Source organism: Delphinapterus leucas, chromosome 7, assembly GCF_059928025.1.
Source record: "Delphinapterus leucas isolate spDelLeu-1000000601 "Yukka" chromosome 7, BTC_Dleu_Yukka2, whole genome shotgun sequence".
Classification (NCBI taxonomy): domain Eukaryota; kingdom Metazoa; phylum Chordata; class Mammalia; order Artiodactyla; family Monodontidae; genus Delphinapterus; species Delphinapterus leucas.
This window is the reverse complement of record NC_143135.1, coordinates 48,744,008-48,758,398: the sequence shown is the minus strand read 5'-3', so window position 1 is coordinate 48,758,398 and position 14,391 is coordinate 48,744,008. Positions and strand designations below refer to the sequence as shown.

Below are 14,391 nucleotides of genomic sequence, written 5' to 3'. Positions count from 1 at the left end.
GGTAGTCAGCTGGCAGGACTGTGGGAGATTAGGGTGCTTCAGGGCTGGACAGTCTGAAGGGTGATGCTTGGGTCCTCCGGTTGGCTCCCCTCTCTATTCCTCCATTTCTCTCCTGCTGCTGCCTTCTGAGGTCCATCCTGATTTGACCTCCAGTGAAAACTGCCCACTTCGTGCTGTGGAGGTGCCTCCCTTCCAGGCCGGCTGAATCTCAGTGCTTCAGCTTTGTGCTTCAGTGTTTCAGCATCTTCATCTCAGTGCTTAGTCTTTGCCATTGTGAGAGACTGGCTGCTAGTTAGTATGTGTGTGTGTATAAGTGTGTGCTTGAGGCGAAGTGGCAGTTAAGGTGACAGATGGAAGGGGGATAAAAAGTTTTTGGAAACTTCAGACATTTTCAGAGACCTTATTCCCCATTTTTATGGAAACATGAAAAAAAGTGCTTTGTACCCTGTGATGCTGTTTTATGACATCTTTTGACATTCCTGACCTCATTAATTTTGCAGCAACACAATGAGGTTATTAATGTCCTCTGCGTTTACTTAGACCCGAGACTCTCATTTCTAGTCCCAGGGTTCTGCTCAACACATCACTTTACCCTCCTAGGTAATAGGGTTGAATGTGCGAACCCATGATTCTTCCGCAGTGTGTTTCCTAAGGCAGCACATTTTTATCCTGGGAATTGCCCAGCTTGCCTTGCCTGTCCATGTAAAATTTCTGGATGGTATTGATATCTGACCCTCTGGAGCACTAGAGCCTTTTTGCTAATGTCTCCAGTCAGGGATCCTAGGTCACCCCCTCTCTTGGGCACAGACTATGCTGCATGCCCACTTTGCATTTATTTAGAGCCAAGGCTTTGCACTTGCCCTGTTCTGCACATGCCCATTCTCATGCCCTCTGGCTCCCTGGGTAAGAAAGGTCTTTTCTGTTTGACTCTAAAGTTTCTTGTTCTGAACTTATGACCACCACGCCCTAACATTCCAAACAGTCTTCATTTCTTCTCAAAAATCTCTATAGTTCAGACAAATGGCAGTCTTTCTTACCCCTTGGCTGTGCTACCCTTGTTAGACACTTACTGAGGAATTCTTCTTTTGATAAAACTCCTTTTATAATATAATGTTTATTTTCAACCAACAGTAACTAAACACTAATTAATCGATATGATAGGGTCCCTAACATTAAGGAATTAATAATTTAGTGGGAAATAAACATAGCAATAATTCCAGTTCAGGATGGTAAATGCATAAAAAGAGACCTAAACAAATTTCTTTGGGAGTACAGAGCAGGAAACATTTAATCATACCCAAGGGGAAGAGGCTTAGGAAAGTGCATAGGAAAGAGACAGTAAACCAGGATGTGGAAGATAAGATTTTGCCCAGTGGGAACTTAAGGAGGGAGATCTGGGAGGGCCATGACAAAGGGAAGAGAAGTAAAAAAGACAAGTAGACACAGAGGCATGGGATCAATGCTACATTTATGAAATGGCATGTATTCCAGTGTGCCTGGAGCATAGGGACCATGGTGAAGAGTGGTGAGAGAGAAACTAGGGCCGAATGCTGAAAGACAGAGCTTTGTCCCACCCTAGTAGTTTAGTCTTTATTCCAGAATTAATTTGGAGCTTACAAAGGTATTTTTTAAACAATAAATGGTGACCTGATTTCATGTGGGTAGAAGATTACTGGGATTGTGCCGATGACAAAGTTAACACTAGGGTCGTGGCCATGAGAATCAGGGTATTTAGCTCATGTGTCTGTTTAGGCCACCTTAATAGAAAAAAAGAAACACTACAGGAAAACAGTTAACAACAACAGATATAATTTTTTGCATATTTACTTTGTTCCAGGCATTGTGTTAAAAGCATTACACTCATCTCATTTAATCCTCACATTGACTTCTATTAGGCAGTGACTGTTATCCTCATTTTAACAATAAAGAAACTGAGGCTTAGAAAGGTTAAATGATTTGCCCCAGATCACACAGCTAACATAGTTGTTGACTGGAATTTGAATCCAGGATCGATTTCAGAGCTCATACTCTTAACATTAAGCTATACAATACTGCCTCTGGAAGACTTCGATCTTCAGACATGGAGAGTTTGATGTGCTTGAGAGACAACTCAGTGGACTCTTTTAGTGACTAGAATTATGGATCTGATCACAAAAGATAATTCAGGCCTTCCCAAGTAGATTTGGGAATCAATAGTTTATACGTAAATAAGGGGTTTACTGAAGGAGATGAGATGGCCCGGGGAGAGTATATATAGAGAGAAGAGATCTGAGGATAAAATTCTGAGAGCATTATCATTTAAAAGTATGCTTAAGGGTCAAGTGGAGGAGGCTGAAGACCCAGAAAGAACCAAGAACTAGTGATCAGAGAGAGATGAGAAACAGAAGGAACAAGGAGAAATTTTAAGAAGGAAGGAACTGATCACAGTGTCATATGCTACGGAGAGGTCAGTACAGAAGATTTAAGTGACACAGAAGACTTTGGCCTCTTAGCCTGAAGTTCTTGGTTAAGCATGGCTCCTTATATCTTCTCCCTCCAGTTGTTTAAACTCTGTCACTCTCTGTTCTAAAACTCATGCTCCCAGTGTCTTCTCCTTTGTGCCTGGTCTGAGGGACCCTCTGGGTGACAGCTCAACAGTGGAACAAAGACCATCAACACATCCTGAGCCCAGTGAATGGTGTAAGCCCCTCCTGATGCTGCCCATGAGCTCTTCTGTGCATTCAACTGCTGTCTGGTAGCCCGTGCAGAAGCCCCTACCCCAGTTGTCAAGGGCCAGATCTTAAGAACTTAACCCTTCTTTTTTTCTTACCAAGATAAAATTATCTTAAATATACCCTAGTGATAAGTGTCACTATTTTCCTAATGGGGAGAGGAGACAGCTGTATATATATATATATATATATATATATATATAGAGAGAGAGAGAGAGAGAGAGAGAGAGAGAGAGAGAGAATACATACACATATATAGTGTGTGTAACTACAATTATATAATCTAATAACTAGTAGGAGCATGTGAATATTTGTGAATGGAGGAAAGGAAAAAAGGGAGGAAGTTAGTTAACTCTGTAATTGTTTCAACAGAGAGATATAATCTGAGAAAACTCAAATCTGACATTTCCCACCTCAGCAATCTGTACTTATATCCATCACTTTAATAGCCAGATTCAAGGATATTGGAACCCTGGTATAGGACTGATTGTTCCTCCAGTGCTTTTAATGCCATCATCTTTCAGGTTTAGTCCTCTGTGTCAGTCCCACTCTCTTAAGCCTGGTGGGTCCCCTAGAAACAGAGCTTGAGGTAGAAATTCTTGTTTAAAGGATATATTGTCATGAGAAGATGAGTGAGGGAAATAGGATAGAGCAGGGAAAGAAAATTATGTGAGGCTGTGATCTCAGTTGGAGACCAGCTTCAGCTTTGGTTCCTCAAGAAGCTCTGAAGCACACATTACATCACAGCTTTGGTCCCACCTGAAGACAAGAAGGCTGGCCTTTTGTATCTTTGTGTTAGGCACTCATTGACTTCTAGATGTGCTCTGGTGGGGATAACATAACTTCCTGGGTGAAGTGCCTCTCATTTGATCAAGGAAAATTTTCTCTAGAAAGGGAGAACTCTGAGTCTTTAGTACTCAACACCCACTGCAAATGGGATATAGATGCATTGACTTGGTGAAGGGAATCCGAGTGGGACACCATTGGCATTCATTGCAGTCATTGTTCCTTTTATGATATAATCTGGGCAGTCTGAACAAGTGTAAGACTTTGGGTGGACATTTGGGCAAGAGTGAAATGTAGAGTTAGAGTTCAGGATGAAGTTAGTGTCTTTTTTTTTTAATTAAATTAAGGGTTATCATAATAAAATAGGTGTATGAAGTTTTACATTAAGTTTTAAATAACAACTAGAGTTAAGTCTTAGGTTATTGTTAAAGTTAGGGTTAAGGCTAGAATTGGTGAGATCATTAGGATTAGTGATAAGGTTAGATTTCAGCATTAATCTATGTTACTAGAGTATTGCTACATTGGACTGGGATTAGTCTTAACGATAGTCTAATGATATAATTAGAATTACAGTGGGTATTTAGCATAGGGGAGCATAAAGTAGGATAAGATAGAAGCGATGGGAATTTTTATCATCTAAATCTGATGTGTACTTAGTCAATAACCTATCCTTGGTGAACTAAAAGATTTAAAATGCTTAGAATTTTTACTTTAGTATTTCATTTGTTTTCAGAATTAACTTCAGAGGTGGGGTTAGTAAGAAAGACTGGATGAATGCTCATTTGGGCCTTGAGTTATGAAGGATAGTTAGGCTGAGTTTAGAATAGAATCAGAGTTCGGATAGGAAATGAAGTTGGAGTTCTGGTCAGAGAACAGGACATCAGGGTGGAGGAAAAGAAAAATGGCAGTGGAATTCTGGAGGATCTGACAATGGCTTATCTTTGTATTCCAGCCTCTACCTGCCTGGCATTGGTCTCAGCTCAGCATCTTCACTATGGTGGATCCCAGTGGCAACGAATCCAGTGCCACATATTTCATTCTAATAGGCCTGCCAGGATTGGAAGAAGCTCAGTTCTGGTTGGCCTTCCCATTGTGCTCCCTCTACATTATCGCTGTGCTAGGTAACTTGACAATCATCTACATTGTGTGGACGGAGCATAGCCTACACGAACCCATGTATATCTTTCTTTGCATGCTTTCTGGCCTTGATGTCCTCATCTCCACCTCATCCATGCCCAAAATGATGGCCATCTTCTGGTTCAATTCCACTACCATACAGTTTGATGCTTGTCTGCTACAGATGTTTGCCATCCACTCGTTATCTGGCATGGAGTCCACGGTGCTGCTGGCCATGGCCTTTGACCGCTATGTGGCAATCTGCCACCCACTACGCCATGCCACTGTGCTAACATTGCCTCGTGTTACCAAGATCGGCATGGCTGCTGTGGTACGGGGTATTGCACTTATGGCACCCCTGCCTTTCTTCATCAAACATCTGCCCTTCTGCCGCTCCAATATCCTTTCCCATTCCTACTGCCTACACCAAGATGTCATGAAGCTGGCCTGTGCTGACATCCGCGTCAATATCATCTATGGCCTCATTGTCATCATCTCTGCCATTGGCCTGGACTCACTTCTCATCTCCTTGTCGTATCTGCTTATCCTCAAGACTGTGTTGGGCTTGACACATGAAGCCCAGGCAAAGGCATTTGGTACTTGTGTCTCTCATGTGTGTGCTGTTTTCATATTCTATGTACCTTTCATTGGGTTGTCTATGGTGCACCGGTTTGACAAGCGGCATGACTCCCTCCTGCCTGTCATCATGGCCAACACCTATCTGCTTGCTCCTCCCGTGCTCAACCCTATTGTCTATGGAGTGAAGACAAAGGAGATCCGGCAGCGTATCCTTCGTCTTTTCCATGTGACCACCCACACTTCGAATCCCTAGGTGTCAGGAATCAAACTTCCTTTTCACGGGAAGTCCTTCAATTCAGATTTTAATTTCAACATTTTGGAAGACAGTATTAGGAAAAGAATTCTTAATGAAAGCACAACTGATCCTTCAAAGATGAAACTGATTGGAGAATCTCCATCTGAGTAGGGGCAGCAGAACTGTATACTCCCAATCCTTATTTTTCAATATTGTTTTACCCTTTAGTTCTTTGAGGTAGTTGTGGTTGGAGGGTTATTACTTCCCACTTAACCATTCAGTCCAATTCTCAAGTCCAAAAAATTCATATGGTTGCTTGCACTGATAGTTTATAGCATTCTGAGATAAGGGTGATATTTCTAAAAGACATTTACCAAAGGCTTAGGCAAGGCAAAAATAAAATAAATATGAGAATATAATACAATTAGATAATCTGGCTTAAAACCATGATTTCCTCTTCAGAATGCCCTACCATTTTGGATCTTAGGAAAGGAGACATACCTGGATTTCCCTCTTCAAAATGACCACAGAGAAAAAATAATTTCTTTTCTTCTGAGTAGCAATCCTTAAGAAAAGATTGAAAGTAAATTCACAAAAGATTATATTTATCTACATTAATGAAAGATGATATACTGTATTCTGAGCATTTTCATAGACTGTGAAAATTTTTCCTTCATTTCCAATTTTCTTATCAACATTTTAATTTAGGCAGGAATATGATTAGTTACCCCCATTGTACCAGTGGGGGAACTGATGTTCAATGAGATCACGCAGGCTCAAAAAAAATTGTCTTTTGATGCCCAATCCCATATTGTGAGGAGGGAATGTTAGACTAGTGGGATAGTGAGTTAGACATTCCAGAGACTTGCATTTTCTAGGGGAGGTATTTAAGTTCCTTTCTCACTCATCCAGTATTGTATTTAGGAATTTCCTGTTAATGTTGCTGATGGCTTTAATCTCAATAGTTCCTGGCCTATTTGCCATTGTACTTGTGTAGTAGCAACAGGAGTATGTTTGGGTAATTCCCAAACAGTGGCTAGTTTGGGAAATAGTATAATTAACAGTAGGGACATTCACTGGATATCTGGAGAGACACTACATGGAGAGATGCAGCTGAGAAAACCTAGAAGCTTATGGCAGAAAGAGCAGGGTTGGTTATAGACCAGGGAGTCAAGAGCAGGAGGTATTGTGAGACTGAGTAGGGCCAGTGGCCCGGGTGGCTAGCCAGGAAGCAAGGCTAAGTCAAACATAGGTCCACAGAAAGTGAATAGAGTATATAAGTGAACACCATGTATTCCCAGGGCTCTGAGCTACCCTTCAGGGAATGCCCACAGCATCAAAGCTCAGAGATCAAGACCATAGGAGAGCTCAGTAAAGACTGCATCCCTGATAGCTGTACTTAGCATGAGTATGGTTCCAGAGGCCCACCCAGGAGCCCTACAAGCCAAGCACAGCACTCCCAGAAGAAGCAGAATGGGAAGGAAGGGTATGGGCACTATAGGAGTACAGTAGGAATGAATGGGGGAGGAATGAGATCTCCATCCAAAAGAGAGGTAGGCAAGTGTGAGAAGCAGGTAGTATAGTAGAGAGCATGGCACATGGCCAGCCAGACTTTTCCAGCTATAGCTAGTAGCACAGGACTACTTGGTACAGAGGATATGGAAAGAGCATATCTAATTTCTTGGACTGGAATCCAGAAGATGAGAATTGTGAGCAGTATGGAACCTGCTATGCCCAGGTGAGTGATGGCCAGCAGAACATAGGGCATAAACTAGAGTCAGTGCTGGCTTTGGTCACTTTGAACTGTTTGGAGGGTCATCCCAGTTCCTGATAGTGCCTTGACATTGAAATTGAAAGAAAGAAACAGAATGAAAGAGAGAGAAGAGGGAGAAAGAGACAGATTTTTTTCATATTAGGAAACCAGTATATGACCACTGTAAACAAAAATCTTAGACACTCTGAAAATATAAAAGAAATAAAAATATAATAAAAACTCCAATAAACTTGTCACCTTAAAAAAATTATTGTTGGCATTTTGGTGTTTATTCTTCCAGATTTTTAATAAGTGTTTGTGTACATGCTTCTGTATGCACATATGATGAATGTGTGTATCTGTATTATATTGTCTGAAATCCCATTGGAGACATAGATAGGTGGATAATAAAGAGATAAATCAGACAGACACATATAGTTTTCTTTTCCTGGGGATGCTGCCACTATCTTAGATTTCAAAAGGGATGCCAAGTCTATGATAGTTTATATGCTCAGGATAAAGTTTCACGGTTTTGATCCTAAATGGATTAACCATTTGGTGAATGTAAATACAAACACACATCCACACACACATCCACATACACATCACCACCACCACCACCTTCTTGTGTTTCTCAATAAGTACTAAATGCCAGATACAGAGACAAAACTACATCCGGTCATTTACTTCATAAACACTTACTGGGTCATCCAGAAGAGCCTGGAGTTAAGAACTAGGATAAGGGGAAAAGGCTGCCTCTTGTAGGAGATTTGGCTAGAAGTTAGGGTATGTTTAAAGACCTTCATCATATACGTTTTACATGGGCATCATTTTACCTTCCCCATTTCCTTTATTTGGTTATTCTCGTCTCTGGCCCCACCATCTCAGCTATTGGAACTTTGTTGGGCCCGAGAGAAGTCTGCATAATATGAAATTTCAATCTGCAAGTCCCTTACTCATTTTTTTTAGGTTTTACCTAGAAATGATTCGTAAACATGTCTTGTGTTCTCAATTCTGACTAGCTATTCTCTAGTCAAGATACTCCCCTGTTGCTCGGACACTTGTCAAAATCTCCACACTGGTCTCCTTGCCTTAAACATCTTTTGCATCAGTCCTAAATCCCACATAGCTTATAGGAGTTTTTCCAAGCATGACTCTGATTAACTTCCCTGCTTAAAAATCATCAGAGATCTTTTATTACTTCCCATAAAAATTTGCACTTCTCAGAATGACAGTAGCCTCCTTTCCCCCTGTTCCCATCTTACTTTTCCAGTATAATATCTCTAATTTTTCCACATACCATATTATTCAGCTACTTTACTTGGTGTCTCTCATTGATTTTATGTACTTTTAAAGCCTCTGTTTCACTCTATTTCTGTTGTCTGATTTGATTTTTGCCATTTTTCTTTTTAGTAACACATTATTAAATGAAGCTGTTTATGATTAGTCAGGCCAAAAGAAGTATTCCCTCTTCAGTGTTCCCAGACTTCTTGAAAGACCTTTAGAACTGGACCATTTCCAGTTCAGAAAGGTTTGAGTGAGACCTCTGAGTTGTATCTATTTAAGATAATAAGGTATCTTATATCACTCCTTTAACTACATTGAGATAAGACTCCCTTGGATGCAATAGACATACATGTGAAGAGTCATTGCCTTCCGCTATGTCTGGCCGCCGCCTTTTTTTTTTTTTTTTTGGCCTTCTTGACATAGACAGATCTGAACTTGGGAAAGGATTATATTATAACATTGGTTTAGGCTTTCAGAGTTGATACTCATTGTTCATCTCTTAAACAAAGTACTTTCAAACTTCTTGTCCACTCCCCTGGCAACTCAGCTTTTCATCTTAGATTTGATCCAAAGGGAATGAAGCTGATGCAGGACTTGCCATTTCCCTTCCTAAGGGAGCCAACAAGGATGTAGGGCTTTTAACTCTAACAAAGTTGAAGAATGAGGGTGTGGATAATCTGGAGCAGATCTGAAATGGCGTTATAGAAGAGGATGCAATTGTCAGTGTCAGACTTCATTATGGAATCTGTCAAGCAAGGGGATCTCTTGGAGAAAAGGACATTCCTGAGAGGGGTTATAAGAAGAGTTAGCGCTGAGGTGGGTGGTACCATATCACATGATCAACACATTTATTTATTCACTTGTTCAATAAAACTTCATGAAAAAATTAAAAATGCCTTTTTCATGTGTTTTTGCCCTAGATTTTCCTCTTTGTTAATTCATAATTTGCCTAGAAAAACCCTATATATTTTTTCAAGATGAAATAAAAACATTCTCCCCTTTGTAGAGGTTTGTCCGATCTTCCCAGGACAGTTCTGGCAAGAACAGATTTGCAGTCCCTAGTAATCTCTTGCACTGAACTTTATTATGGTGTGTGTAAGTCTACAGTCTAACTGTGTATTTACATGCCTTTATCCTGGCACAAGATTGTGAGTTTCTATAAAGAAATGACCATATTTAACATATTTCTCAGTCTTTAATCCACAGCACTGCTTCTAGTACAAAGTAAATGGTGAACATCCATTTGTATCGTGAAGAAGCCTGATGGTCTTCCCACTGTATTAGCATAGACTAGGAATTTTCAGTGTTTGCTGAGGGTAGCAGGTTCCTATGAGGCTATAGAAAGTGTCTTTTATGGTACCCAGACCCTGCGATATTTCATAATTACATCAGCCTTGGTCTTTGCCCCTCAGGACCCTGAGCATGGCCTCCCTGATGGGCTTGGACTTGACATTGTAGATGATGGGGTTGAGCACAGGGGGCACCGGCAGGTACACATAGGCAACAAGGGCATGTACAATGGGGGGCAGGTGCCTCTCAATACAGTGGATCATGGACATGGTGATACCTGGAATAAAGAAGACAAAGATGGCCAGGATATGGGAGACACAGGTGTTGAGGGCCCGATGAGCTCCCTGGGAGAGGCCAGCCCCAGGACCGTGGGCAGGATGAGAGTGTAGGACAGGACAATGAGCAGGGAATCTATGCCCCCAGGGGACAGTACCACGTAGAACCCATAGAGGATGTTTATGGTGATGTCAGCACAGGCTCTTCTCATCACGTCAGGATGGAAACAGAATGAATGGGATAAGAGGATCTTATTAGGGCAGAAGTTCAGACATTTAAGTATGAATGGCCCTGGGAAGAGAGACAGGGTAGCACAGGCCATAATGGCCAGTCCCATCCTGATGATGACATTGTGAGGACAGCTGCATAGCGCAGGGGGTTGGAGATGGCCACAAAGTGGTCAAATGACATGGCCAGGAGCACTGAGGACTCCACCATGGAGAAAGAGTGGAGGAAGAACATTTGGACCAAGCAGGCATTGAAGCCGATGAGCTAATGGTCAAACGAGAGCACAGCCAGGGTGGTGGGCATTGTGGACAAGGTGAGGCCCACAACGGTGACCGCCAGTATGGACAGGAAGTAGTACATGGGCTGGTGCAGGTTGGGGGTCCTCCTCGCAGCCAAGAGGATCAGGCAGTTTCCGTGAGGGCTGGACTGCTGTGTACATGGAGGAGAAGGGGATGGAGATCCAGCCATGAACAGCCTCCAGCCCTGGGATGCCAATCATCAGGAAAGCAGGTGGCTGGAAGAAGGAGATGTTGCCAGAGGACCAGGAAGGGAGCATCCTTGTGGGATAGATGAGGTCTCCAGAAAGATGTGGTCTCTTCAATCTGGGCAGACACTTAGAGGATCCAGGATGATAGGAAAGAAAAATCTAGTATTGAATCCCAATTCTAAAAATCAATTCCATAACTGGTTATACTATTCACCAATATGTTTAAAACCTAATAATGATAACAATTTAAATCTTCACTGACTCCCTATTATATTATATTCCATATACTATGTTAATGCATTTGCCTAGATTTTCTCACTTTATTATAAAAATCATAAATTTCTTTTTAAGGCTGTTCCCTCTCAGCCACAGTATTGGGCCCTAAGAGTCATGTCACTATTACATTATTTTATCTATCCTGCAAAAGTTCATCATCCTTAACATTGAGCTCTGGTATGAGCTGATGAAATGAAATTTCTCTGCAGGAAACAGTGATTAGAGTTCAGAGAAACTGGTCATTGTCTACTTGTTGGCCAAATTGAGGATGTGTTATTTCCATGTGCATAGGGAGAAAAGGAGAATACCTGTTTGGAGAGAGATAAGGATCATTGAATCAGATATGCAGAAAGAGGCAAAGATGAGAGTTCCTGTAGTCCCATAGAGAGAGTGTCTGAAAGAGTGAGAAGCTGCTTTTTTTCCCCCATGGAGATGGCTTTGCACTTCCTGAAACCAGGTCTTCCTAAGGTCACATGTTTTTCTTGCTCTTGACTTTTGTATGATACATTTTTGATTATAATAAATTGATTTGCACTTAAGCATTTTTGACTGAATTTCTCCATCTCAGAATCAACAGAGACTTTGGACAAGGCCATCTTCCCCCTCCTATTATACAGATGAGGAAACTGAGACTCAACTCTAGCGGTTGACTTCTGAATGAACGGCTCATATATTGTAGTCCTGGATATTGAATCTGAGTCTCTCTCATTCCAAATCCAATATTCTTTTCTGTGACCTCTTCTTTAAATGAGACAAAGTATGTGAAAAATTATCTTAAGTGCAAAGCACCACAGACATGATTTTTGTTGTTACTGTCTAACATGTTGTCTATCTCTAAATCTTTCACTGTATATTATTCCTTTAATCTTCACGAATATCCTGTGATGTAGACCCCGAAGGGATTACTATCCCTACTCTAGGGATGATGTAACTGAGGCTCAGGGAAGAGACTGGTTTATGTTACTCCCCTGCTTAACACCCTTCAGTCATTCCCCAGTGCACTCTGATAAAATGCTTGTGATATGATGACATATGATGATATTGACTCATCATTTTTTAAATAAAATTTTATTGGAGTATAGTTGATTTACAATGTTGTGTTAGTTTCAGGTGTACAGCAAAGTGAATCAGTTATACATATACATATGTCCACTCTTTTTTTTTTTTTTTGGATTCTTTTCCCATATAGGCTATTACAGAGTATTGAGTAGAGTTCCCTGTGCTATTAGGGTTCTTATTAGTTATCTATTTTATATACAGTAGTGTGTATACGTCAGTGCCAATCTCCCAGTTTAATCCCTCCCAACTCCTATCATCTTGTATCTGCCTAACTCTCCACCCTTATCACATAACGGACTAACGCTTGCTCAGTATTCTTTAACCACACTGACCTTATTTCAGTTTATTAAAAAAGCCAAGTTACTTCTTCACTTTGGGGCTTTCCTGTTCATCCAATATCCCTCTCTTTGCTTTTCTCATGGCTGGCTCCTCAGTCTTTAGATCTTAAATATCATTTTCCCAGAGACCATTTGGGATGACTTTCACTAAGTAGGTGCCCAGAGCCCATTATCCTTACCCCACACGTTCTTCATTTCCTTTATACCATTCTACACATTTTATAATTTTATGATTGCTTCTTTCCTTGAAATCTTTTGTTCTCTCTTGCTAGACGGTATGAGCCATGAATAGATCAGCCATATGGTTTTATTTGCTGACACATAGCTCTTGCATAGTGCCATGCCTGGAACAGAGCAGATTCTCAAATATTTGCTTGTTTGAATAAATAAATGACAGAATCAATAATCAAATCTACAAACTCATGAAAGAGAGGAAATAAAAGAAAATTTCTGTTTCCTTATCCTCCAGATACTAGGATCAGTGGTTGATTTTGAAGAAGAGTGTGGTTGAGGTCTTCCCAGACAATAATGCATCATAGAATCAGAAACATATTTGATTTATGGATGACTGGGCATAGAAGAAATTTCCAATGAAGTGTTTGGTTAAATGTCTGAAAAAATGAATTCATAACAGGTCAACAATGAATCTCAAGTATTTGGGTCTATCCATACTCTGCTTTGAGAAGTGTGATGGGGGCTCTCACAGACATTATGTGTACTTACAATCTTACCATTGGATGATCTGCATAGAATTAAAGATAATGAATGTCTTTTCATCAACTCATTCTATCTGCCCAATATGCCTTACATCTGTGCTCTCCTTCCCATTTTTCAGCCCCTAATTCAATTGCTCATAATCTCATCATTTCTCTTATGGTTTTCTTAGGGTGGCTGCTTGGCTGGTATCATTTCTCTCCACCACTCCCCTCCTCTTGCAGATTTCTTGAACTGCTTTAATCAGCTCAATTTTCCTAAGGCACCGCATTGAAATTGGCATATCCCTGCTCCACTGAACTTCTTAATCATTCTCTAGGCCAGTCCATCAGTGCATTCAGCTGGAGCTCTGTACTGTCACTTGGATGTATATTCCTTCAAGGCTCTAGCATCTCTGGGGCAACTGCAAGGGCAGAGACCCTTGGTTTTCTCTCCATGGTTTGTAATTGCTGGAGTAAAACTATCATACAGCATGAAACAGATATGATGCATTTCAACTTATTTTAATGTAGAGAATTAGAGAAGAGATTTCTGGACCCAGCTATGCCACTATATCATTGAGTTGTGCTGGTTATATAAGACACATATTAGAAATTAGTCAAGTTTTGATGAACAATGAATTCCCTCAATTCTGAAACAACATCATGGGACAGATCTTTCTCCATGTATATCAGTGAAGACACTGAGGCTTGGAGAAGTCAAGTGTCTAGTGAGGAGAGAGCGTAGAATGATCTAATCTTGGTTCTGTTTGCCAGAAAATACCTTGTTCTTCCAAATCTGTTTGTGACAGATTGCACCCTGGTGCCAGGCTTACTAAAAATTTGTCAGTTTCTCCTTATGGTGCTCACTTTCCCCACCTGTAAAAGGGAACTGGACTAGATTATCCATCTTTCTAATTCTGGCATTCTATGATTGCAAGATCCAGTGGTCCTGAAATAGAGTTATTTTTTAATTTCCCACCTCTTTACTTTATTCTGTTTTTTTTCCCTCCTCTAAATACCCTTCCCCTAAGGTTTTCTTGCTCCTAACCCTTTGTTTTTGCTAAACAACCCTCCCCGACGCCCAACCATTTCTTTCTTCCCTGCTGTTTGTTCATTCATGTCTCTTAGAAACCCCATTCAATCATTCAGTCGCTTACATGGTAATTTCTGATTTCTCTCTCCTCTCAGCTAGCTTGAGCCTCCCAAGAACAGTAATTCTGATTTATATTGATAAGGCTCCATTCAGCACAATGTATGGTATATCTTGGGAATTTG

The 14,391-nt window shown here is 40.8% G+C and overlaps 1 protein-coding gene and 1 pseudogene across 1 annotated transcript; one reads left to right on the top strand and one right to left on the bottom strand.

The window, feature by feature from the left end:
• Positions 1-4,042: 4,042 nt before the first annotated feature.
• OR51E1 (olfactory receptor family 51 subfamily E member 1) lies at positions 4,043-6,019 on the top strand. The gene has a single exon (XM_022563238.2). It carries the CDS (start codon positions 4,492-4,494, stop codon positions 5,443-5,445), a length of 954 nt encoding a protein of 317 aa, XP_022418946.1. The 5' UTR covers positions 4,043-4,491; the 3' UTR covers positions 5,446-6,019.
• A 3,836-nt stretch (positions 6,020-9,855) lies between these two features.
• LOC111169228 (olfactory receptor 51I2-like) lies at positions 9,856-12,629 on the bottom strand (annotated as a pseudogene).
• Positions 12,630-14,391: the final 1,762 nt, after the last annotated feature.

Coding starts and splice junctions, on each gene's coding strand:
- OR51E1 (XM_022563238.2), top strand. CDS start 4,492: ATGGTGGATCCCAGTGGCAACGAATCCAGTGCCACATATTTCATTCTA.